Raw genomic sequence first — 24,070 nt, forward strand, 5'->3', positions numbered from 1 at the left:
CCTGCAACACTGCTGGTACCAAACTGTATCAGTCTCAGCCGTTCTTTTGGGTTCATCAGATGTGTGGAGACTGGGAGCTCACTACAGGGCAACAGCTTGCTTCCATATTGTACTGCCGAGCGATGTGTATCTAGACAGCTAAGACATAATATCTATGGTCGACCCTGACTGACGGAGGCCTCACTCACTCAATCACTTCAAGGATCCTTACTCATAAATCTTTACACAGCCTTAATCCTACAACAAACACAAAATGCTGGAAGAACTCAGCAGGTCAGGCAGCATCTATGAAAATGAATAAACAGTCGACGTTTTGGCCTGAGACTGTTCGCCAGGACCGAAAAGGAAGAATAAAAAGCTGCAGGTAGGAGGAGGAGGAGCAACTGGAAGGTGGTAAGTGAAGCCAGGTGGGTGGACCATGGGAGAAAGGAAAGAAGGAAGGGCACCGGGGAGGTGATAGGCAAGTGAGAAGAAGTAAGAGGCCAGAGTGGGGAACAGAAGATGTAAGGGGGAGGATAAAAGGAAAAATGAAAAAAAAATTACCGGCAGGAGAAATTGTTGTTCATGCCATCAGGTTAGAGGTTACCTAGATAGTATATGAGGTGTTGCTCCTCCACCCTGAGAGTGGCCTCATTGTGGTAAAAGAGGAGGCCATGGGTCAACATGGGAGTGATCCCTACGGAAAGTGGAAGGGGGGGGAAGTAAAGTTGGATGCGGAGGCTCATTAACCCTACAAAATCCCCAGGATGACATATTACCTGCTCTTTCATGGGGGCTCGAAGTCTTTTTTTTGTCATCTTAGATCTCCTTTACAAAATACTTAGCATAAATCTGGCCTAATTAACAATTTTCCCACATCTTCAGTTGAAATCCATCCTTAACTAATACAAGCTCTGCTCAGTGTACAAATTCCTGCTCAGATAATGCTTCACAATGTAAACAATTCTACACCCGTATGTTTTCAGTTTTACTCAGCAAAAAGCTGGAGATCTTATTTTCTAATTCACATGTCAAGTACTCTGGTAAATATAGTAGCCACCAAACTAATAGTGCTCAGTTTTCCTTAGACTTTTATTTTTATTCATTCCGAAGATGAGGTGTTTGTGGGAAAAGCCAGCACTTAAAGTCTAATGCTAATTGCCTCTGGAACCATATGATTTACCTAGACATGGAGCTAGGTATTTTTAAGTTTGCTGCTTATAAGACAAGGTTAGCAAGTTTCTGTGCTTGAATGACATTCTAGGCTTTTATGGCATTCTGCTAGGTTCAAAAACATTATTTCCGAGATTAAATCAATGTGGGAGAGAAAAACAAATCACTTGAATATGAAAATTCTCAGTTTCCATGCCAGGATTCACTTTTCCCAATAAATAGCCCAGGGTTTGTACACTAGTCCAATTGTGTAATCACACTGCCTTCATAGCTCGATTTAAATTGGTGTATTATTGTCACATCCTGCAGTCTGTTACTGTATTGCCTTGTATTGCCTCAATGCACTGACCTGCACAGATGGGATAAGGCACAACCATTCTATTCAGGCACACAGTGGTAACCTTCAAGTTTACTCCCAATGCAAGGTATAGTCAGAATAAAACCCAGCACATTCCAGTGATCAAAATCCAATATGGAAGATTAGTAGCAAAAACTACAGGCGATAGAGAGAAATCTATGTTACTGATCAATTAAATAGTATTGCTGCTTTGGGACACAAATTAAATTACAAGTTCTTTGTTTCTTTAGAGAACATGGGACTAAATAATATATTACCAATTTCTCAATTAACATGTCAACAAAAAAGGACAAAATAATTACTGGTTTTACTGACAAAATGAACTAACATTTTAAAGTATACAAGGATTGAGCACATAATCCACAAGTGATACTTCCATTGATATAATGTGTACCATGACAAAAGCATTATGTTAAGTTTTAACTATAAACAAGATCACTGCATCATTTTACAAAGCATTAGTACTTTTCTCAGTAAACTAAGTTCAGAAATAACTTCCATAAACCTTTTCTAGTAAAAACATGCCGATCTGTAAACACAAATTTATAAATTAAGCTTTTAATTCAGTTTTCAGTAGGGTTTTGGTGGAAATTAGAAAAGCTTTAAAACTACTAAGACTGAAAACTCAGCTGTGTAAAACTTATGTATCATCTACTCTCAGTAACACAACCCAAAGGCACTAGGTGTCAAGAAGCAATCTGAAGATGATACTGGCAACAAGCTATTCCTTTTCTTTCCCATTTTCATGAAATGAAAAACATGCTTTGTTTCCTAGGTTTAATGATATAATAGCTGATTGCATCTAAACAAACACTGAATAAAAGATGATCATAAACTTTATTCCTTTGTATGTTCATTTGCTACATTACAGGAGTATAACCAACAATAGGAAAATCACTATGTACAAGTTCATTTTGAGTAGTTACACCCAGAGCTTTATTTGCAGCAAACATGCTCAGCTTTACAACATATCCAATTCAATAATTAAAAGCAGACATTGTAACACATGTTCTATTGAATCAATCAGAACCCATTGATCAAAAGCTGAACAAGTCAAATGGCATAAATAAAAATAAGAGCATCCACCGAATCTTTAAGATAAACAGTTAGCAGAGGTCGACAATTGCCAAGTCAACTACAGGCTAACTACCAGGAATGATCTGCACTAATGGAGCAAACGTACAGTTGTAGGTTTAACTGATTGTATTTAGCACCATAACAAATCATGCGAAAATCATAAGACAAGCTATTCCCAACTATTTATTGATGGAATTTTTGAAAAACATATTACTACATTAAAGCATTATAAATGTGACTGCCCCCTATGTTTACTCTGCCTTATATGGGACTAAGTTTTTGAGGAGAGCTGTCTGTGGAATCCTGAGGTCTTGGCAAGAACATAATCATTGCACAAACTTAAGTTTCATAAACTTTTCTAACTCAAAAAGGAAGTGATTATGGTTTTCTCCATTTTGTCATTTAAACTTCCATAAGTTCAAAGGCTCTGCTTTTTTCACCCAGATCATTTAATCATGTCCTAAACAGTTCTAAATACATGGATTTTTCAGCACACTTGCCATATGTAGTTACCTAAACCGGAAAGATGGATGTGGTTTTGACATCAATAAAATAAATCATGAAAAGAAAATATTATGAATTTTTAAATAGCCAACTCTGTAAAAACTGGATTCAAAGCTCCACTTTATAAAAAAAAATTAAAATTTAAAACAAAAACACAGAATACAAAAATAGTATTTAATTCTCTATAATTATACCATCATCTAATTATCTTATTTCTCAGAATAAACAGATACCAGGTGTGCAGCACACCTCCACATCACTTCCTTTGACAGACTCATGTTACTTTCAAGTGCTAAATGTCCAGATAAAGGGTGTCAGATTTAGAATCAAGCTTCATTGGGGTTTCTTGTTTTTGCACAAACACGGGATTTCATTTCTTGTCAGCTTTTTCCAACACCCAGTCGATCACCTAAAGGAAAAACACCAAGCACACTTGTTGTATAAGATTTGTTGCTTTCACCTGTATTATGCTGCTTTTCCAGTGCAGTCATCACAATACCCTTTAAAGAGCTTGTAAAAAAAACAAACACTGGAGCAAAGCAATGATTCGTTGTGAGAGTTTGCGAATAAAAGATAGGCTTGAGAATGTTTTGAAAGCTAGCAATACATGAAACAGTGGAGAGAGAGAGTCGGAGAGGGAGTGGCAGAAAAGGGTCTCTCACTGATGATGCAGGAGCCAGGGCAGTGGCTGTAGAATGCAGAAGTCCAAGAAAGGAAGCATGCAGCTGGCAGAGTACCTGCTTTGCATCTCCAGCAAAGCAGGTTCAGTCCTCATCTCTGGTGCTGTGTGGAGTTTACATGTTCTCCTTTTGGCTTTGTGCCATTCCTCTAGGAGCTCTGGCTTCTGCTCACACCCCAGAGGTATGAAGGGTGGTAGGTTGTTTGGCCCCTAGAGTGTAGAAGTGTGGTAGAATCTGGGAGTGGTTGATTGGAACAAGAAGAGAATAAAATGGCATCAATATAGGGCCAAGTGTAAATGGATGGTCAATTGTCAATGCAGCATTTGTGGGCTGAAGTGCCTGTTTCCATGTCGTATCTCTCCATGAACTCCATAAAAGTTAGGTGGAGATAGGGTGGAGCAAATCCATGGAATCAGTTGGGCGAGAGCAAAGCACCAGTGTAATAGTGGGATAAATGCAACATGAGACTTATTAAGAATAATGGATATAGGAGCACATCCAGCCATTCAGCCCATCAAGTCTACTGTTCTGTTCGAGGAGATAATAACTAATCTGATCTTCAACTTCGTGCTAGTTGGCCATATTCCCAACTTCCCTACAGACCAAAAATGTAGCTATCTCAGTTTTGCAATGTCTCCACCTCCCTTAGTAAGAGAATTCCAAGCATTCACCATCCTCCAAGTACACAAAGTCCTCCACATCTCAATTTCAAATGGACAGCTCTATAATCTATAACCTTGGCCCCCAGTTCTTGATTCCACTTCAAGGGAAAGCTTCCTCTCTGCATTGACCAATTAATCTTGAAGCATGTCAACATTATGAAGTGGTGTTGCTGGTTATGAAGATCTTAAAGGTGTATCCTAGGACGCTGTGGGAAGCAATGGGAAAGGTTGCCAGCTGTCACAGAGCTTTTTGTATTTCACTAGCCAACAGTAATGTAATGGATAACTGGAGGATAGCAATGGTAGGAAAATTATTGGAGGGGATTCTGAGGGATAAGATTTATTTCAGAATCAGGTTTATTATCAACGGCATGTGTCGTGAAACTTGCAATAATTTATATTTGTGTTTGGAAAGACAGTAAATGATTAGGGAAAATCAGCATGTTTTGTCTGTGAGAATCATGTCTCACAAATTTGATTGGACAGCGGACTATGTCTACATGAGCTTATTTAGCATGGGATCCAGTGTGAGATAGCACAACAGATATAACATTGCATTGGTGGTAGGAAGGAATTACAAAGTGGTAATGGAGGACTGTTTTTCACAATGGAGACCTGTAAACATAGGGGCGCAGCAGGGGCAGCGGAGATTGATACTGAGACTTTTTATGTTCTTACTGAGATTATTTGGAAAAGAATGTATATGGCACAATTACTAAATTTGCAAACAGCACCAAAATTGGACAGTGAAGAAGGACGTCAAATGGAATAGTGGAGGGAAGTTAACTCAGACTCGTGTGAAGTGATACATTTCACGAGGTTAAACCAGGCCAGGATATACATAGTGAATTGCAGGGCCATGGGACGTGTTAGTGAACAGAGACCTTGGGGTACAAGTACTTTGTTCCCTAAAAGTGCCGACACAGGTAGAAGGAATGGTGAAGAACACAGTTGGTATCTTTGCTTTCATCCATGAGTATAGTTGGGACATCATGCAACAGTTGTACAAAATTGTAAGTTAGGCCTTGATTGGAGTATTGTGTGCCATTCTGTTCTCATGCTATTGGAAAGATAAAGCTAGAGAGGGTGCAAAAAGGATACACTGGAACGCTGTCTGGACTGGAGGGCTTGAGTTTAAGATGAGATTGGACATAGAACAAAGAACATAGAATAGTACAGCACAGTACAGGCCTTTCGGCCCACAATGTTTAGCCGATCCTTAAACCCTGCCTCCCATATAATCCCCCCACCTTAAATTCCTCCATATACCTGTCTAGTAGTCTCTTAAATTTCACTAGTGTATCTGCCTCCACCACTGACTCAGGCAGTGCATTCCACGCACCATCCACTCTCTGAGTAAAAAACCTTCCTCTAATATCCCCCTTGATCTTCCCACCCCCTTAGCTTAAAGCCATGTCCTCTTGTATTGAGCAGCGGTGCCCTGGGGAAGAGGTGTTGGCTGTCCACTCTATCTACTCCTCTCAATATCTTGTATACCTCTATCATGTCTCCTCTCATCCTCCTTCTCTCCAAACAGTAAAGCCTGAGCTCCCTTAATCTCTGATCATAATGCACACTCTCTAAACCAGGCAGCATCCTGGTAAATCTCCTCTGTACCCTTTCCAATGCTTCCACATCCTTCCTATAGTGAGGCGACCAGAACTGAACACAGTACTCTAAGTGTGGCCTAACCAGAGTTTTATAGAGCTGCATCATTGCCTCGCGACTCTTAAACTCTATCCCTCAACTTATGAAAACTAACATCCCATCAGCTATCTTAACTACCCTATCTACATGTGAGGCAACTTTCAGGGATCCGTGGACACGTGCCCCCAGATCCCTCTGCTCCTCCACACTACCAAGCATCCTGCCATTTACTTTGTACTCTGCCTTGGAGTTTGTCCTTCCAAAGTGTACCACCTCACACTTCTCCGGGTTGAACTCCATCTGCCACTTCTCAGCTCACTTCTGCATCCTATCAATGTTTCTCTGCAATCTTCGACAATCCTCTACACTATCCACAACACCATCAACCTTTGTGTTGCCTGCAAACTTGTCAACCCACCCTTCTACCCCCACATCCAGGTCGTTAATAAAACTCATGAAAAGTAGAGGTCCCAGAACAGATCCTTGTGGGACACCACTAGTCACGATCCTCCAATCTGAATGTACTCCCTCCACCACCACCCTCTACTTTCTGCAGGCAAGCCAATTCTGAATCCACCTGGCCAAACTTCCCTGGATCCCATGCCTTCTGACTTTCTGAATTAGCCTACTGTGTGGAACCTTGTCAAATGCCTTACTAAAATCCATGCAGATCATATCCACTGCACTACTCTCATCTATATACCTGGTCACCTCCTCAAAGAACTCTATCAGGCTTGTTAGACACGATCTGCCCTTCACAAAGCCATGCTGACTGTCCCTGATCAGACCATGATTCTCTAAATGCCCATAGATCCTATCTCTAAGAATCTTTTCCAACAGCTTTCCCACCACCGACATAAGGCTCACTGGTCTATAATTACCCGGACTATCCCTACTACCTTTCTTTGAACAAGGGGACATCATTTGCCTCCCTCCAATCCTCTGGTACCATTCCCGTGGACAATGACGACATAAAGATCCTAGCCAGAGGCTCAAAAATCTCTTCCCTTGCCTCATGGAGCAGCCTCGGGAATATTCCGTCAAGCCCTAGGGACTTATCCGTCCTAATGTATTTTAACAACTCCAACACCTCCTCTCCCTTAATATCAACATGCTCCAGAACATTAACCTCACTCATATTGTCCTCACCGTCATCATGTTCCCTCTCATTGGTGAGTACCGAACAGAAGTATTCATTGAGGACCTCGCTCACTTCCACAGCCTCCAGGCACATCTTCCCATCTTTATCTCTAGTCGGTCCTACCTTCACTCCTGTCATCCTTTTGTTTCTTACATAATTGAAGAATGCCTTGGGGTTTTCCTTTACCTTACTCGCCAAGGCCTTCTCATGCCCCCTTCTTGCTCTCCTCAGCCCCTTCTTAAGCTCCTTTCTTGCTACCCTATATTCCTCAATAGACCCATCTGATCCTTGCTTCCTAAACCTCATGTATGCTGCCTTCTTCCACCTGACTAGATTTTCCACCTCACTTGTCACCCATGGTTCCTTCACCCTACCATTCTTTATCTTCCCCACCGGGACAAATTTATCCCTAACATCCTGCAAGAGATCCCTAAACATCGACCACATATCGATAGTACATTTCCCTGCAAAAACATCATCCCAATTCACATCCACAAGTTCTAGCCTTATAGCCTCATAATTTGCCCTTCCCCAATTAAAAATTTTCCTGTCCTCTCTGATTCTATCCTTTTCCATGATAATGCTAAAGGTCAGGGAGCGGTGGTCACTGTCCCCCAGATGCTTACCCACTGAGAGATTTGAGACCTGACCCGGTTCATTACCTAGTACTAGATCTAGTATGGCATTTACCCTAATTGGCCTGTCAACATACTGTGACAGGAATCCGTCCTGGACACACTTAACAAACTCTGCCCCGTCTGGACCATTGGAACTAATCAGATCCCAATCAATATTAGGGAAGTTAAAGGCACCCATGATAACAATCCTGTTATTTTTGCACCTTTCCAAAATCTGACTCCCAATCTGCTCCTCGGTGTCTCTGCTGCTACCAGGGGGCCTATAGAATACCCCCAATAGAGCAACTGCTCCCTTCCTGTTCCTGACTTCCACCCATACTGACTCAAAAGAGGATCATGCTACATTACCCACCCTTTCTATAGCTGTAATAGTATCCCTGACCAGTAATACCACCCCTCCTCCCCTTTTTCCGCCCTCCCTATCCCTTTTAAAGCACTGAAATCCAAGAATATTGAGAATCCATTCCTGCCCTGGTGCCAGCCAAGTCTCTGTAATGGCCACTACATCATAATTCCATGTATGTATCCAAGCTCTCAGTTCATCACCTTTGTTCTTGATGCTTCTTGCATTGAGGTACACACATTTCAGCCCTTCTACCTTACTGTCTTTACACCGTTTATTTTGCTTCTCTTTCCTCAAAGCCTCTCTATATGTTAGATCTGGCTTTACTCCATGCACTTCTTTCACTGCTCTATCGCTCTGGGTTCCATCCCCCTTGCAAATTAGTTTAAACCCTCCCGAACCACGCTAGCAAACCTACCTGCAAGGATATTGCTCCCCCTTGAGTTCAGGTGCAACCCATCCAATCTGTACAGGTCCCACCTTCCCCAGAAGAGATCCCAATGATCTAAAAATCTAAAACCCTGCTCCCTGCACCAACTCCTCAGCCACGCATTCAACTGCCATCTCCTCCAATTCTTACCATCACTGTCACGTAGCACTGGCAGCAATCCTGAGAACGCCACCCTTGAGGTCCTGTTCTTCAGCCTTTTGCCTAGTTCCTGAAACTCATACTTCAGGACCTCATCTCTCTTCCTGCCTATGTCGTTGGTATCAATATGTATCACAACTTCTGGTTGCTTTCCCTCTCGTACTAGGATGTCGTACACCCGGTCACAGACACCTCGGACCCTGGCACCTGGGAGGCAATAAACCAGAAGGATATGATGGGACTTTTACCCCGCAGTAATGAAGGCTGAAGGGTGACATTATAGAGCAGGGTTTCTCAACTGGAGTTCTGCAAGAGGTCACGAGAGGTTCTGCGAGAGATCATGATTGAAAAAAAAAACATCGTTTCTTTGAACTTTGCGCAACACGCAATGCTAGAGCTCGGGGTGATGGGAGGCAACTGAGCAGCCCCATTAGCAATCTCACCAGAGGTCTCTCAGCCCAGTATGGCAGTGTGCAGTAGGATCATGCTTATTTCGTTGAGTCCATTCTCAGTTTCTAACGCGAGATAGGGGAGGTCATTGATAATTGGTGATTGCTGTATTGCATGGAGGGGATGTTGTTGATAATTGGTGAGTGCTGTATGCATGGCAGGGAGGACAGTAGGCTGATGAGGTGTATTGAATGGACTTGCCCAACTTGGGCTGTGAAGTCAGCCTCTCTCTCCCAACTTCCTTTTACGTGCCACCGATTGACTTATGGGAATGAACAAACTGTTCTGGTGTAGCAGAAAACTGGAGGGAAATTTTCATTCTAAAGAAGGAATTTTGATTCGTCTCAACTTAGCTGCTGGCCTGCTGCTTTGCTGTAGCTGTAAGTGTTGCAGAAGGTGGATTGTGTAGATTTGAAGTGAATTGTATTCTGAAGTTTTCTATTTTTGTTACTTTCTCATTTAGTTATTATGTTATTCTTTTTATATTTTATTAACCCCTGTGTTTTACAGATGTGTCTGATGGTACAACCTTCTGAGTCATTTCACTGCATTAGTGCAACAATGTCCGTCTTTACAATGAAAGCTACTTATCAAAGGGTTTTACATGGAATGGTGATCCAGGTTGTCTATTCCATTGTGCCTAGACTGTGGCAAACAACTTACAAATGCAGCAATGGCTCCAGCAAAATTGAAAAGACTCTTAACTACAAATCACAGCCATGTGACATGTAAAAGTGCTTATTATTTTAAACAGCTATTGGAATCTCAAAACAAACAGACTAAATCCTTTGCTAATAAAGTCACAGTCAGTAAAATGGTACAGGAAGCAAGTTATTTAGTAGCAGAATTTATTGCTCAGAAATTAATTTACAACCATTATTTAATTGAAATCCCAATCCCAGTTATTTAACAGAAACTTATTGTGGTAGCCTTACGAGTTTTTAAAATTTATGAAAGGTAAAGAAAGAGTTTAATTTCAAGAAAGGTTAGCCAAGCTTAACTACCTGTGTTTTTTTCCAAGAAAGGTTGGCTAAAAATTCTCAACTCAAAAGAGCATTGACAATTATTTTTGGATTATTATATCTACAACTTACTGATCATTCTAATGTACCATGAGCATTTTTACCTTGGGGTTCTCTGAGATTCTGCTTGGTACTGCAGAAGTTGAGCAGGAGAGGAAAGGGTGGGTAGTTCAAAGGTAATGTGGGGAAATAGCTCAACTAATTTCCCTTTCTCCACCCAACCTAATCTAGATCATAGCAGGTCCTGTACTTTACACTCACGTTCCCTCTAATCCCCACACTCCATAATCCAGTGCAAATCATCAACCAATCCCAGCTGTGAATCAACTCAATGACTATACTTACACAACTATTTGAGGTGGAGAACTCAAAACATTTACACCACCCTGGTTAAATAAATTCCTCCACTCAGTTCTAAATGGCCAAGTTCTTATTCTGAAACTTGGCCTCAACTAATCAAACATGTATTCCCATCAATGTTTTTATGCAAAGTTATTGACATATGAGAAAAAAACAAAGCATGGCATGATGAGCTATGAGTTACACACACAAAAAAAACTTCAAACAGTACTTGAAAACACAAGAAAATAAATACTTTAAAAAACTTATATAGTATGTTATTTAATAAAGCCTGCAGCAGTCACATTTTCTGATAACGGATGGCAGCTGAGCAAAGGAAAACTCTTCTAAAGGAAACACTTGCACAATTCTCAGCAGTAATCTGAGGAAAAGCTCTCTTAATTAATTTATTTTTAATTAGTGAATTAGAAAAAGGTTTGCTGAACTTTGCAGCAGTGTGAGCTGAAAATCTTGTTTTTAAGATCAATTTATGTTGTGTTAAATTAATTTCTCTAAAAATAATTGCAATTTTATTAATTGACACCACAGAAGTCCAATGGTTATTTTAATGTCTCAGTGGAGGCAGTTAAACTATCTTCCATTGTTAATGATGCCATGACTAATGACCTATAACTCAGTACCATTGCTGCCAAAGGGTTGATGGGATGAGTCATATTGCACAGAAAGGTGTCATTTCCCAATGGCCAACCATTTTAATTCCTATCCCCAGTCCTGTTCTGACACGTTGATCCATGATCTCCTCCTCTTTTCCCACGATGAAGCCACTCTCAGTATGGAGGAGCAACACCTAAAATTCCATGTAGGGAGCCTCCAACACATGAACAATGATTTTTCCTTCCCCCTTCTATTTCCCAGTCTGCCTCTTAACTCTTCTCCTTACCAATCTATTACCACCCCAAGTACCACTCCATCTTCCCTTTCTCCCATGGTCCACACACTTCTCCTATCAGATTCCTTTTTCTCCGCCCCTTTATCTTTCCCACCCAGCTGGTTTCACCTATCACCTTCCAGCTTGTCCTCTTTTCCCTCTCCTTACCCTTTTTTTCTGGCATCTTCCTCCCTTCCTTATAAACATTAAGTTTATTTATTTCTATAGATGCTACTATAGATGTGTTGCAAGAGACCACTTGACCCATGATGTTTGTGCTGTCTGTTGTTAGAATTTAGAACAGTACAGCACAGAAACAGGCCCTTCGGTCGAGGCTGTCTGTGACGAACATGATGCTGAATTAAACTAATTCTCATCTGCCTGTAGATGATCCACATCTCGCCATTTCCTGCATAGAATTGACAATAAACTGGACTGGTCAAAGAACACTGAGGCTGTCTGCAAGAAGGGTCAGAGCCGTCTCTATTTCCTGAAGAGACTGAGGTCCTTTAGCATCTTCCGGACAATGCTGAGGATGTTCTACGAGTCTGTGGTGGCCAATGCTATCATGTTTGCTATTGTGTGCTGGGGCAGCAGGCTGAGGATAACAGACACCAACAGAATCAACAAACTCATCCGTAAGGCCAGTGATGTTATGGGGATGGAACTGGACTCTCTCACAGTGGTGTCTGAAAAGAGGATGCTGTCTAAGTTGCATGTCATCTTGGTCAATGTCTCCCATCCACTACATAATGTACTGGGTGGGCACAGGAGTACATTCAGCCAGAGACTCATTCCACCGAGATGCAACACAGAGCGTCACAGGAAGTCATTCCTGCCTGTGGCCATCAAACTTTACAACTCCTCCCTTGGAGGGTCGGACACCCTGTGTCAATAGGCTGGTCCTGGACTTATTTCATAATTTACTGGCAGAATTTACATATTACTATTTAACTATTATGGTTCTATTACTATTTATTATTTATGGTGCAACTGTAACGAAAACCAATTTCACCCAGGATCAATAAAGTATGACTATGACTATACTCATATACCTATCTAACAGCGTCTTTAACCCCATTATTGTATCTGCTACCACCACTATCCCTAGCAGCCTATCTCAGGCATTGACCAAGACTTGCCTAGCACATTTCCTTTAAACTTTTTCTCTGCACCTTTTGTGTCTTCTAGTACTGAACATTTCTACCCCAGGAGAAAGATTCTGATTGTCTCGCATTTTGGTATAGGTATCCAATTAATTTCATGCCATTTGCTCTTCACACAGTCCTGATGTTCTGCCCCTTTGGAAATATTTATACAATTCCCTTTCAAAAGTGACAATAACCTATTTATCTCAGAATACCAGATCTCAGCAACTCTGTGAGGTGGGAAGGCTCAGGTCTACGCATTTCACTAATATGCTGCTGACCCTAGTCTACTCTTCAACTTTGCATTATTGATATCCAATATACCATATAAATATGGGTACCATCCAGGCAGTTGATGATTGTGCAAGAATTGCTGTCTCTGTATATGTGAAAGTGATGAACATTTGAGTTGCAGCTTTATGGAAGATCTTAATAATTTAACCCATGACAAATCAAACCCCAGTGATTGTTCAAAATGTAGTTTAAGCCAATAACTCAGAGGTGCTGTTCGGGGTCCAGATGAAAACCATTCCCTACCCCACCCCTGCAAGCAGTCATAAGTTTCTGAACAAAAACACAACACAGCCAGCCATATCACCTAGACTAAGGATGATGTACATTTTCACCTTCACTGAGAATGTTTTAAATTGAGATTATACTTACGTGTTACCATCACAGGCAACATTAACCTCACTGTTTACAGATCGATGAGTAATTGTGACTATTTCTACAGATTAAATAACTGTTTCCATGTTCTGAAGCAGTATCACAGTACCATGACCCCGTAATATAAATAATTTCTGATGATGTCAAAACTTTGTATACAAAACAAGCTAGCTCAGAAGTTGCTGGTTTTCCAAAAACTGGGCGTGGTGGCTCTACTTAGACCACCATTGTTAGATATGTACTTAATTAAAAGTGTTCAGAAAATGAAACTAATGCAAACTATTTGGAAGCTAAAACAAGAGATGTACTTGTTTTGCCTTAAAAGATGCTACAAAGGACAAAAGAATAGGTGACTTAAGATTAGATTTGTTTAATAAGTAGTGTGGCCATTGTATCACTATAATGGCATAGGAGCAACTTCCACTTTTAACCCAAAGTACATAGAAGTGACATTGGAAGAGATTTCACTTCATAGAAATACGCCTACCTGCCGAACATTACTGTTCGCAGCTCTCTTCATTTCTTCATGAAGACCACGTGATGTTTTTAAATCCTATAATTATAGAAAGGTCAATAAGAAAGTACGTACATTTTGTAAAACAACGTATCATTGGTTTTGTCAGTTTTATATAATGGCAGGATCAAACCATCTGAATATCAACATATTTTTTTCAGGATTTTACGTTGCTGAGAAAAATAAAGGGTAAATAACAATACCTTGCAGACACAAATAGTGAGACTTATAACACCTAATAAGAAAAAGCTTTAAAATAAAGTGATAAATTGGTCAAAAAGCTAACAGAGGACAGACATACTAGATTGCAACTTAGAATGCTGAACAATAAAATTAAAGTGTATTTACGTCAGACTTCCAAAGATTCTGAGGAAAGGTAATCAATCCGAAACATTAATTTCCTTTTTCTCTCTACCAGTACAACTGGAATGCTAGAAGGAAAAAGAAGCAGAGGCAGACAGAGAATGAAAATGACAGATGGAATAACATCATGGTTAGAAACAGGGGAGGCAACAACTACAATTTGGAGGGTCAGGGACCGTGATGGATGGAGAGACATGATTGCCCACGCTGAATGGCAAGACACCTGAATCAATCATCTCCACCAGGGCTATCTGATCGGCTGAGTATTAGTTGTATCAAATCTGTACATTTAGGTTGTCGGCTTTAGATTCTCTGTCTGTTAGCGAAGAAATGAAGAGCCCCTTGAACACTAAACTACGATGTAATTATCTGAACTGGAAAGAAAATGCAAAGGAGGTAGTGAATCTACTTAAATAAGAAAGATTTCATTGTGGAAGCAACCAAAGAGATTAAACAGATTAGCTTCACTTGTCACTTGTACATCAAAACATCGAAACTTGAGTGAAATGCGTTGGGTCTATAACTGACACAGTCTGAGGTGTGCTGGAGGCAGCCTGCAAGAGTCACGCAACACACATAAAAGCTGCTGGTGAACGCAGCAGGCCAGGCAGCATCTCTAGGAAGGGGTGCAGTCGACGTTTCAGGCTGAGACCCTTCGTCAGGACTAACTGAAGGAAGAGCTGTAAGAGTCACCATGGTTTTGGTGTCAACATAGCACTCCCATAACTTACTAATCCTAACCAAATGTCTCTGGAGTGCGGGAGAAACCAGATCACCCGGAGGAAATTAGAAATGTGTGCAATAAAGGAACAGCAGTTATAATGGGTGACTTCAATCTACATGTAGATTGGGTGAACCAAATTGGTAAGGGTGTTGAGGAAGAGGATTTCTTGGAATGTATGTGGGATGGTTTTTTGAATCAACATGTCGAGGAACCAACTAGAGAGCAGGCTATTCTAGACTGGGTATTGAGCAATGAGGAAGGGTTAATTAGCAATCTTGTCGTGAGAGGCCCCTTGGGTAAGAGTGACCAAAATATGGTGGAATTCTTCATTAAGATGGAGAGTGACATAGTTAATTTAGAAACAAAGGTTCTGAACTTAAAGAAGGGTAACTTTGAAGGTATGAGACGTGAATTAGCTAAGACAGACTGGCAAATGACACTTAAAGGGTTGACGGTGGATATGCAATGGCAAGCATTTAAAGATCGCATGGATGAACTACAACAATTGTTCATCGCAGTTTGGCAAAAGAATAAATCAAGGAAGGTAGTGCACCCGTGGCTGACAAGGGAAATTAGGGATAGTATCAATTCCAAAGAAGAAGCGTACAAATTAGCCAGAAAAAGTGGCTCACCTGAGGACTGGGAGAAATTCAGAGTTCAGCAGAGGAGGACGAAGGGCTTAATTAGGAAGGGGAAAAAAGATTATGAGAGAAAACTGGCACGGAACATAAAAACTGACTGTAAAAGCTTTTATAGATATGTGAAAAGAAAAAGATTGGTTAAGACAAATGTAGGTCCCCTACAGACAGAAACAGGTGAATTGATTATGGGGAGCAAGGACATGGCAAACCAATTGAATAATTACTTTGGTTCTGTCTTCACTAAGGAGGACATAAATAATCTTCCGGAAATAGCAGGGGACAGAGGGTCCAGTGAGATGGAGCAACTGAGGGAAATACATGTTAGTAGGGAAGTGGTGTTAGGTAAATTGAAGGGATTAAAGACGGATAAATCCCCAGGGCCAGATGGTCTGCATCCTAGAGTGCTTAAGGAAGTAGCCCAAGAAATACTGGATGCATTAGTGATAATTTTTCAAAACTCTTTAGATTCTGGACTAGTTCCTGAGGTTTGGAGGGTGGCTAATGTAACCCCACTTTTTAAAAAAGGAGGGAGAGAGAAACCAGGGAATTGTAGACCGGTTAGCCTAACATTGGTGGTGGGGAAACTGCTAGAGTCAGTTATCAAAGATGTGATAACAGCACACTTGCAAAGCGGTGAAATCATCGGACAAGGTCAGTATGGATTTGTGAAAGGAAGATCATGTCTGACGAATCTCATAGAATTTTTTGAGGATGTAACTAGTAGAAGGGATAGGGGAGAACCAGTGGATGTGGTATATTTGGATTTTCAAAAGGCTTTTGACTTTGTCCCACACAGGAGATTAGTGTGCAAACTTAAAGCACACGGTATTGGGGGTAAGGTATTGATGTGGATAGAGAATTGGTTGGCAGACAGGAAGCAAAGAGTGGGAATAAACAGGACCTTTTCAGAGTGGCAGGCAGTGACTAGTGGGGTACTGCAAGGCTCAGTGCTGGGACCCCAGTTGTTTACAATATATATTAATGACTTGGATGAGGGAATTAAATGCAGCATCTCCAAGTTTGCGGATGACACGAAGCTGGGCGGCAGTGTTAGCTGTGAGGAGGATGCTAAGAGGATGCAGGGTGACTTGGATAGTTTAGGTAAGTGGGCAAATTCATGGCAGATGCAATTTAATGTGGATAAATGTGAAGTTATCCATTTTGGTGGCAAAAACAGGAAAACAGTATTATCTGAATGGTGGCCGATTAGGAAAAGGGGAGGTGCAACGAGACCTGGGTGTCATTATACACCAGTCATTGAAAGTGGGCATGCAGGTACAGCAGGCGGTGAAAAAGGCGAATGGTATGCTGGCATTTATAGCAAGAGGATTCGAGTACAGGAGCAGGGAGGTACTACTGCAGTTGGACAAGGCCTTGGTGAGACCACACCTGGAGTATTGTGTGCAGTTTTGGTCCCCTAATCTGAGGAAAGACATCCTTGCCATAGAGTGAGTACAAAGAAGGTTCACCAGATTGATTCCTGGGATGGCGGGACTTTCATATGATGAAAGACTGGATGAACTAGGCTTATACTCTTTGGAATTTAGAAGATTGACAGGGGGGATCTGATTGAAACGTATAAAATCCTAAAGGGATTGGACAGGCTAGATGCAGGAAGATTGTTCCCGATGTTGGGGAAGTCCAGAACGAGGGGTCACAGTTTGAGGATAAAGGGGAAGCCTTCTATGACCGAGATTAGGAAAAACTTCTTCACACAGAGAGTGGTGAATCTGTGGAATTCTCTGCCACAGGAAACAGTTGAGGCCAGTTCATTGGCTATATTTAAGAGGGAGTTAGATATGGCCCTTGTGGCTAAAGGGATCAGGGGGTATGGAGGGAAGGCTGGTACAGGGTTCTGAGTTGATGATCAGCCATGATCATACTGAATGGCGGTACAGGCTCGAAGGGCCGAATGGCTTACTCCTGCACCTATTTTCTATGTTTCTATGCTGTCAAGGGGAGAACGTACAAACTCCTTACAGACAATGGTTGGAATCTGAACCCTGATCTTCCTATTGTTGGCACTGTAAAGCATTACACTAATCACCGTGCTACCATGCTGCTCCCTACCGCACATTCCAGTCATTTCAAAAACCCCTTCCATTATAAGCCAAGGTCTCTCAGAGTGATTATCCAGCATCTCATCTTTTCTGGGCTGAATGCTGATCCAGTGATCCTAGCCAAGAAGATCCTGAACAATAAGGATAAAGTTCAAAATGGCGTCAAGCTGCCATCTCCATTGAGGTCATGGCTCAAACTTAGCTTTTTTTTAGGTTTGTAGGGATGGTTTTGAGGGGCGGGGGAGTAAGTTCCAAGTCAGACCTTTCATATTACTACTCCTGGGTTTAATTCCTGGAGTGACCCACCCAAATGGAAGCAGTTTCACCAGAAAGTATGCAGTTTTTCCGAGAGGTGGCTCACCTTCCCTGGGCAAATAAATATAAATAACAAACCTTTAACTTTCTAGCAATACTCATATGTCGTGAATGGAAAAAAAATAGCAATCAACAGAAAGCACTCTTACAACATAGAAAGAGGCCCTCTGGCCTTGACGACCAAGTTACGCATCCAAGTTATTGCTCCTATCGATGAACCTGTCCAATTGTCTTTTAAATGATGTCAATGAAACCGCATCAAACAGTTCATTCCATATATGGACCACCCTCTATGTGGAAACAATTTGCCTTTCAGGTTCTTATTAAATTTATCACCTCTTACTTTAAATCCTGTACCATATACTTCTCGATTCCTCTGCCCTGGAAAAGCTCCTGCAATTTCCTACATTCTCTTCATATAAAGCTGAAGTTTATCTTCAGATTTTGGGAAAAAAGATTCTTCTCTTTCAATAACAAATATTTTAGCAACACTCACAAAGCAACATACATAAAATGATGCAGTCAGGCAGTGTCATGGAAATGAACAAAGATCCGACGTTTATTCCACCCACCTACTTACCTTCACCTATCACCTTCTAGCTATTCTCCTTCACCTCCCCTACGCTTTTATTCCAGCGTCTTCCCCTTCCTTTCCAGCCCGAAATATCAACTGTTTGTTCATTTCCATAGATGCTGCCTGACCTGTTGAGTTCCTCCAGCATTTTGCATATGTTGCTTTGGATTTCCAGCATCTGCAGAATTTCTTGTGTTTATTATCTTAACAACACTGATGTTTTTTCTCTGTTATTGAATACCACAGCATCTACACTAGATGCTGAAGTTTTGAGATTTTTGTGCTTTAAAGCACAGCATATGGGTATAATGGTGATAGATGAGTTGATTAATACAAACTCAGTGTGAAGGTTATCAGAAGGAAAATAAAAACTGTTAGAGAAACTTAGTAGGCCAAGCAGCAATTGTGGAGGGAAATGGACAGTCAACAGTTTGGATCCAGATGAAAGGTGATGATCAGAAACATTAACTTTCTATTTAGACCATAAGATACAGAAGCAGAAGTAGGCCATTTAGCCCATTGAGTCTGCTCCACCACTCAACCATGGGCTGATCCAATTCTTCCAGTCATCCCCACTCCCTGCCTTCTCCCCATACCCTTTGATGCCCAATCATTGGAGTTATCCATTGGTGAGTCCTCAGGTGGCTGTAGGGGCCGATCTGAGATCCACATATTCTGGTGCAGTGTGGGCCTGAGTAAGTGCTGGCTGTGTTTTTTGGTTGCTCAGTCTCTCCTTTTGTAGCTGTTACTTGTTCTCCTTGGCACAGAGGTCACTACATAGTCATCCCTTTCTTATTGCTCAGTTTTATCCGTACAGCCTCAGTAGATGTGCCCTAGTCCATCCTGTATGAGCACTGCAGTGACATTTTCCCTGAGCGGTAATGCCACCCCTCCCCACTTTAACTCTTCCTGTACTGCCATGTCTAAAACAATGAAAGTCCAGATTACTGAGCTGCCAGTTCTGTATCTGCAACAAAGTCCCACCAATGGCTACAATGTCATAGTACAGAGCCATGCTCTAAGCTCATCCGTCTTACCTACAATACTCCTTGCATTGAAATAGATGCAACTGAGAACATTATTCCCACCATGTTTAACCTTTCCATTCATGCAGGCTTATCAACATCTTTTCCCACAATCACTCCATCTATCTGCCCTGGCACTCTGGTTCCCATCCCTCCGCAACTCTAGCTTAAACACACCCCACCCCCCACCCCCAAATCAGCAGTAGCAAATCTTCCAACAAGGATATTAGTCCCCCTTCAGTTCAGGTGCAAATCATCCTGTCTGTACTGGTCCCACCTTCCCTGGAAGAGAGCACAATGATCCAAAAATCTGAAGCCCTCCCTCATGTGCCATCTCCTTAGCCATGTGTTGAACTGTATGACATTTCCTATTTCTGGCCTCACTAGCACATGGCATGGGTAGCAATCCTGAAATCAGATTCCTGGAGATCCTGTCCTTTCCTTTCCTCGATACTGCCTGACCCACTGGATTCTCTGGCAGCTTGTTTTTCGCTTCAAATTCCAGCATCTGCGATATCTAATAGCTACAGAGGACATTACATCTCCTTTCTTCTGTCATTGAAATGCTCCTTTACAACGTTTATGTTTCCATATGATTTCCCTTCAGCTACAGGTGTACAATTATGCCAGCCGGTGGTGTTGTGGCATCAGGACCGGACTTTGAGGCGAATGGTCCCGGATTTGAATCCAGCTGGCCCCTTGCACACTTTCTATCCATGCTGGGATGAGTGTCGAGCCAGCAAATTAGCCTTGTCAAAAACAGACAAATGCTAAGGTAACGGCAAAAAATGCCGTCCAATGCGCCACAAGGCGTGAAAAGGAACAACCACCACGGGTGCACATTAACAACCACACACAATCATGGAGGTTCCAAGAATCTACACATCACCAAGTGGTATCACAAATGGTAAATCGAAGCCTTCAGAATATTGCTTCAGAGGATCACAGCCAATCCTATACCAAATCTATCACTGTCTCATTATAAATTCCTGAAATTATACTTAATGGATTAGAAAATGCCTAGTCAATGTATGGATGTGTAATATAGCAGTGTATGTGGATTGTAATCTATTTCCAGAATTTAGTCCCACTAAAGCCAGGAAACCAAATCTTAGAAGTGGAGTGAAAAGAACATTATGTTTTCTTCCTGAGACCAAGGATGAAATTCTTTTACCCCACTAATGTCTTTCTTTGGGATCATTCACTAGGTATTTTGGTACAGTATCTATATCTATTCCATCAATAAATTGTCCTCCTCCAGCTTAAACCTTCTCTTTGTATCATGAGTTACAAACTGCAGCAAGTAATTAAAGTGGTTTCATAGCATGCACACCTGTGTTCAATTGTTAATAATAGGCATATGGTAGGCAAACTGGTATTGCCAATAAGACCACTGCAGCTGTTAGATATGCAATAAAATTAAACCAAGTGTGCATTCTGATCAATGGTGTTGTAACAAACATTATCATTAAGAGGAATGTGAAGGAATAACAAAGGCATATCCCTCCTTTGAAAGTGGAGATTTGATCATTTTAATTACCCTACAAACATCAAACAAAACCATTTCAATTGTTAACATGTGGAATAAAGGCAGATTTAAAAAAAAATTGCAATGATTTAGAATACTTGGATAAAAACCGGGAATGTGGGATGAAAGGTAACCTACCTTGAGGTAAAACAAAGATATTTTAAATAGACGCTGACTGCAAGAAACAAACGATTTATGGTTCTTTGAGATTCCATTATTCTCAAGGGTTTTTGCCACAACTTCTTTCAGCATCTAAGGAGAAACATGAGAATGAAAATAATTAAAGCATGCATTTCCATCCTATTCCTAAACTATTCAAAGACACCAACGATGATCATTTCTAACCCATATCAAAGCATGATTCTGAAAACTGTTCACATAGTTAGCTTATACTGCTTAAGTGTACAGTGCTATTCAGAAAGGGAATCTAATATTTAAGTACAACTTGGCAATGATGAGCACTAACTCTAAATATTTAGGGCCAGTTTTCTTCAACAGATGTCAATATAACCTAACTAAAAGTTCCAGTAAAAACAGCATTCAATTTTGCAGTTGAGATACATTATATAGTTGTTTGGACAGCGGTTATGGGAGAGCAACATGTATGAGTTTTAATGTTAGACAAGTTAAAAGGAAGTTTCTCAACACAGAAATTAAGATTTCTTCAGCCATTTGTGATGTGACAATCATAATCAAAGGAAGGGGGTAACCTGGTGCAGATGTGATTCAACAACAATTGAGGTAGTGCTAATGGGTTTGTTCATTGTTGTTCCCTTCTGCCATCAGATTACTGAATGGACAATGAACCAACCCATGAACAATATCTCATTATTTTTGCTCTCTTTTTGCACTACTTATTTAATTTATTTTGATGAATATATTTCTTATCATAATTATTAATTATAATTTTATATATTGCACTGTAGTGCTATTGCAAAACAACAAATTTCACGACATAGTATGTCAGTGATGTTAAACCTGATTCTAATTCTGACGCAGGCCAGCATTTAAACTGTAGTAAAGGGCACAGTATCAGAATAAAGACTCATTCATTAAAGACTGGGACAGAAATAAGCATTTTCAATCAGAGTTTGTAGACCTTTTAAATATTCCACCTGAGGTTACAGTTGCTCAATCACTGAGCATGTTCAAGGGTAACATTTCTGAACCCTGGGTACGAAAGAACAACATGAGAACGTGGACTTGAGTACAATATTCCATCTTAATATTGAATGATGCTGTGTTCTCCAGAAGTTCTGAGACCTGCTCGTATTCTTCCATCACAAAATCTACCGAAATCTCAAAACTGGCCTGAAGATGTCAGCATGCAAGTTCCATCAGAAGTACAAGGAATAATTACTAGGGAGCCCATCCATAAAGTGTTGTCTTCACAAATCTAAGTCTTCCAAGCATAGCAGCTTGGAGTATTCAGACTGTAAGGAGTTTGTACATTCTCCCTGTGACTGTGTGGATTTCTTGTGGTTGGTCTGCTTTTCTCCCACAGTACTGGTTAGTAGGTTAATCAGTCATTTGGCTAGTGTTGAATGAGTGGGTTGCTGGGCAGCGCGGCTCATGGGGCCGGAAGGGCCTGTTCCGTGCTGTATTCCTAAATAAATAATAAAAATAACAGGATGGGTAGTGAGTCGAGGGCTCTGAAAACTTTCCTTTCCTTTCTGTAACCTTAACCATTAACTCGCCAACCACCAATTCCAGGCAATACCGGCAGATATTTCCTGTATACTATGTATTGGTAAATAAATTTATATAATATCTTCCTTCTTTCTTGACTATATGAGCATACTTCTATTGTAAAGCAATGAAAAGAGAGGAGTTCAGGTAAAAGTGAATATCACCCTATCTACCTTGCAACATAATACAAAAAATATACCACCTTCTAAGATGTAAAGAGATGTAAATAAGCCACTCTCTCTAGTAAATAAAATGCTAATAATCAAGTACATAAGCAAAGAACCAAATACATTTCTTCCCCGTTTTGAAAGTGCATGATTAAAAACCTGATACACCCTTACCCTTTTGTGTTTCTGTGTTCGCTCAGTTCGCGACTCCTCTCGAACCACACTCCCGTGGCCAGGTTTTGTAGCTGTGCTCGGAACCTGGCTGCTGATCTTCTTACTGGAAGTAGGAGCAGCAGCAGCAAGCCTTTGTGCATGTCCCCGCAGAGCACCTGCCGTACGATGTATGTTACTTTCACCTCTCTGTGATGTGCGTGGCGCGATCTGAGATTTGAGGTATTCCACACTTTTGGATTTGACTAGTCTAGGAGTAAGAAGTGAATGAACTCCAGCTGTAATCAGGCTTATTGGTGTACACTGCACAATCTTGGATTTTTCTCCATGTTTCTCATTTAACAAACTGCAATGCTCTACATCTTATTATTGTATATCTTGCACCTATCATAACTAGTAAAGTCAGTCTCCATATTTCCAAACAGTCATCAAGTCAAATAAAAAAAAAACCTAGCACCAGCAATTGAACAGAAATCAATTCTGTGAAGGCACAGGAGACATGAGAGACTGCAGATGCTGGAATCAGGAGCAACAATTTGCTGGAGGACCTTAGCGGGTTGCACAGAATCTATCGGGGAAAGGAATTGGCATTTCATTCCTGATGCAGGGTTTCAATCTGAAACGTCTACACTTCCTTTCTCCTCACAGGTGCTGCACAATCCACCAAGTTCCTCTGGCAGATTGTTTCTTGCTGTGAATGTACAGGGAGGCTACAGTCATCATCTGTGTACCTGAGCTTTTGAATCTGAGTTGAGCACTACTTCTGAAATGTGCTGTACACTGCTTAACAGATTGAAAACTAAATTTCTATCCTAAGTCGTTTTAAAATCAGAAAGGTAATTTCTGATTTGAAGATCACTTGATGTTCTTACCCGTTATACATTCAGTGGCCCCCTGTACCTAATAAAATGACCACTGAGTGTATGTTCGTGGTCTTCTGCTGCTGTAGTCCATCACTTCAGGGTTTGATGTGTTATGTGTTCAGAGGTGCTCT

The 24,070-nt window shown here is 41.0% G+C and overlaps 1 protein-coding gene across 3 annotated transcripts in view; it reads right to left on the reverse strand.

The window, feature by feature from the left end:
• Window positions 1–2,161: 2,161 nt before the first annotated feature.
• The window catches only part of mtbp (MDM2 binding protein), a 99,779-nt gene continuing 77,870 nt past the window's right edge, over window positions 2,162–24,070 (reverse strand). The window contains exons 19-22 of one of the 3 annotated variants that reach the window (XM_063056334.1): window positions 23,080–23,326; window positions 21,188–21,301; window positions 13,793–13,858; window positions 2,162–3,500 (exon numbers count right to left, since the gene is read on the reverse strand). In XM_063056334.1, the coding sequence (XP_062912404.1) occupies window positions 3,462–3,500; window positions 13,793–13,858; window positions 21,188–21,301; window positions 23,080–23,326 (466 nt within the window). In that variant the 3' untranslated portion in view covers window positions 2,162–3,461. Of the gene's footprint in view, window positions 3,501–8,802; window positions 8,999–13,792; window positions 13,859–21,187; window positions 21,302–23,079; window positions 23,327–24,070 lie in introns of those variants that run through there. The other 2 variants (XM_063056327.1, XM_063056318.1) reach the window with 2 other exon arrangements.

The sequence above is a fragment of the Mobula hypostoma genome, chromosome 1 (assembly GCF_963921235.1).
Source record: "Mobula hypostoma chromosome 1, sMobHyp1.1, whole genome shotgun sequence".
NCBI lineage: Eukaryota > Metazoa > Chordata > Chondrichthyes > Myliobatiformes > Myliobatidae > Mobula > Mobula hypostoma.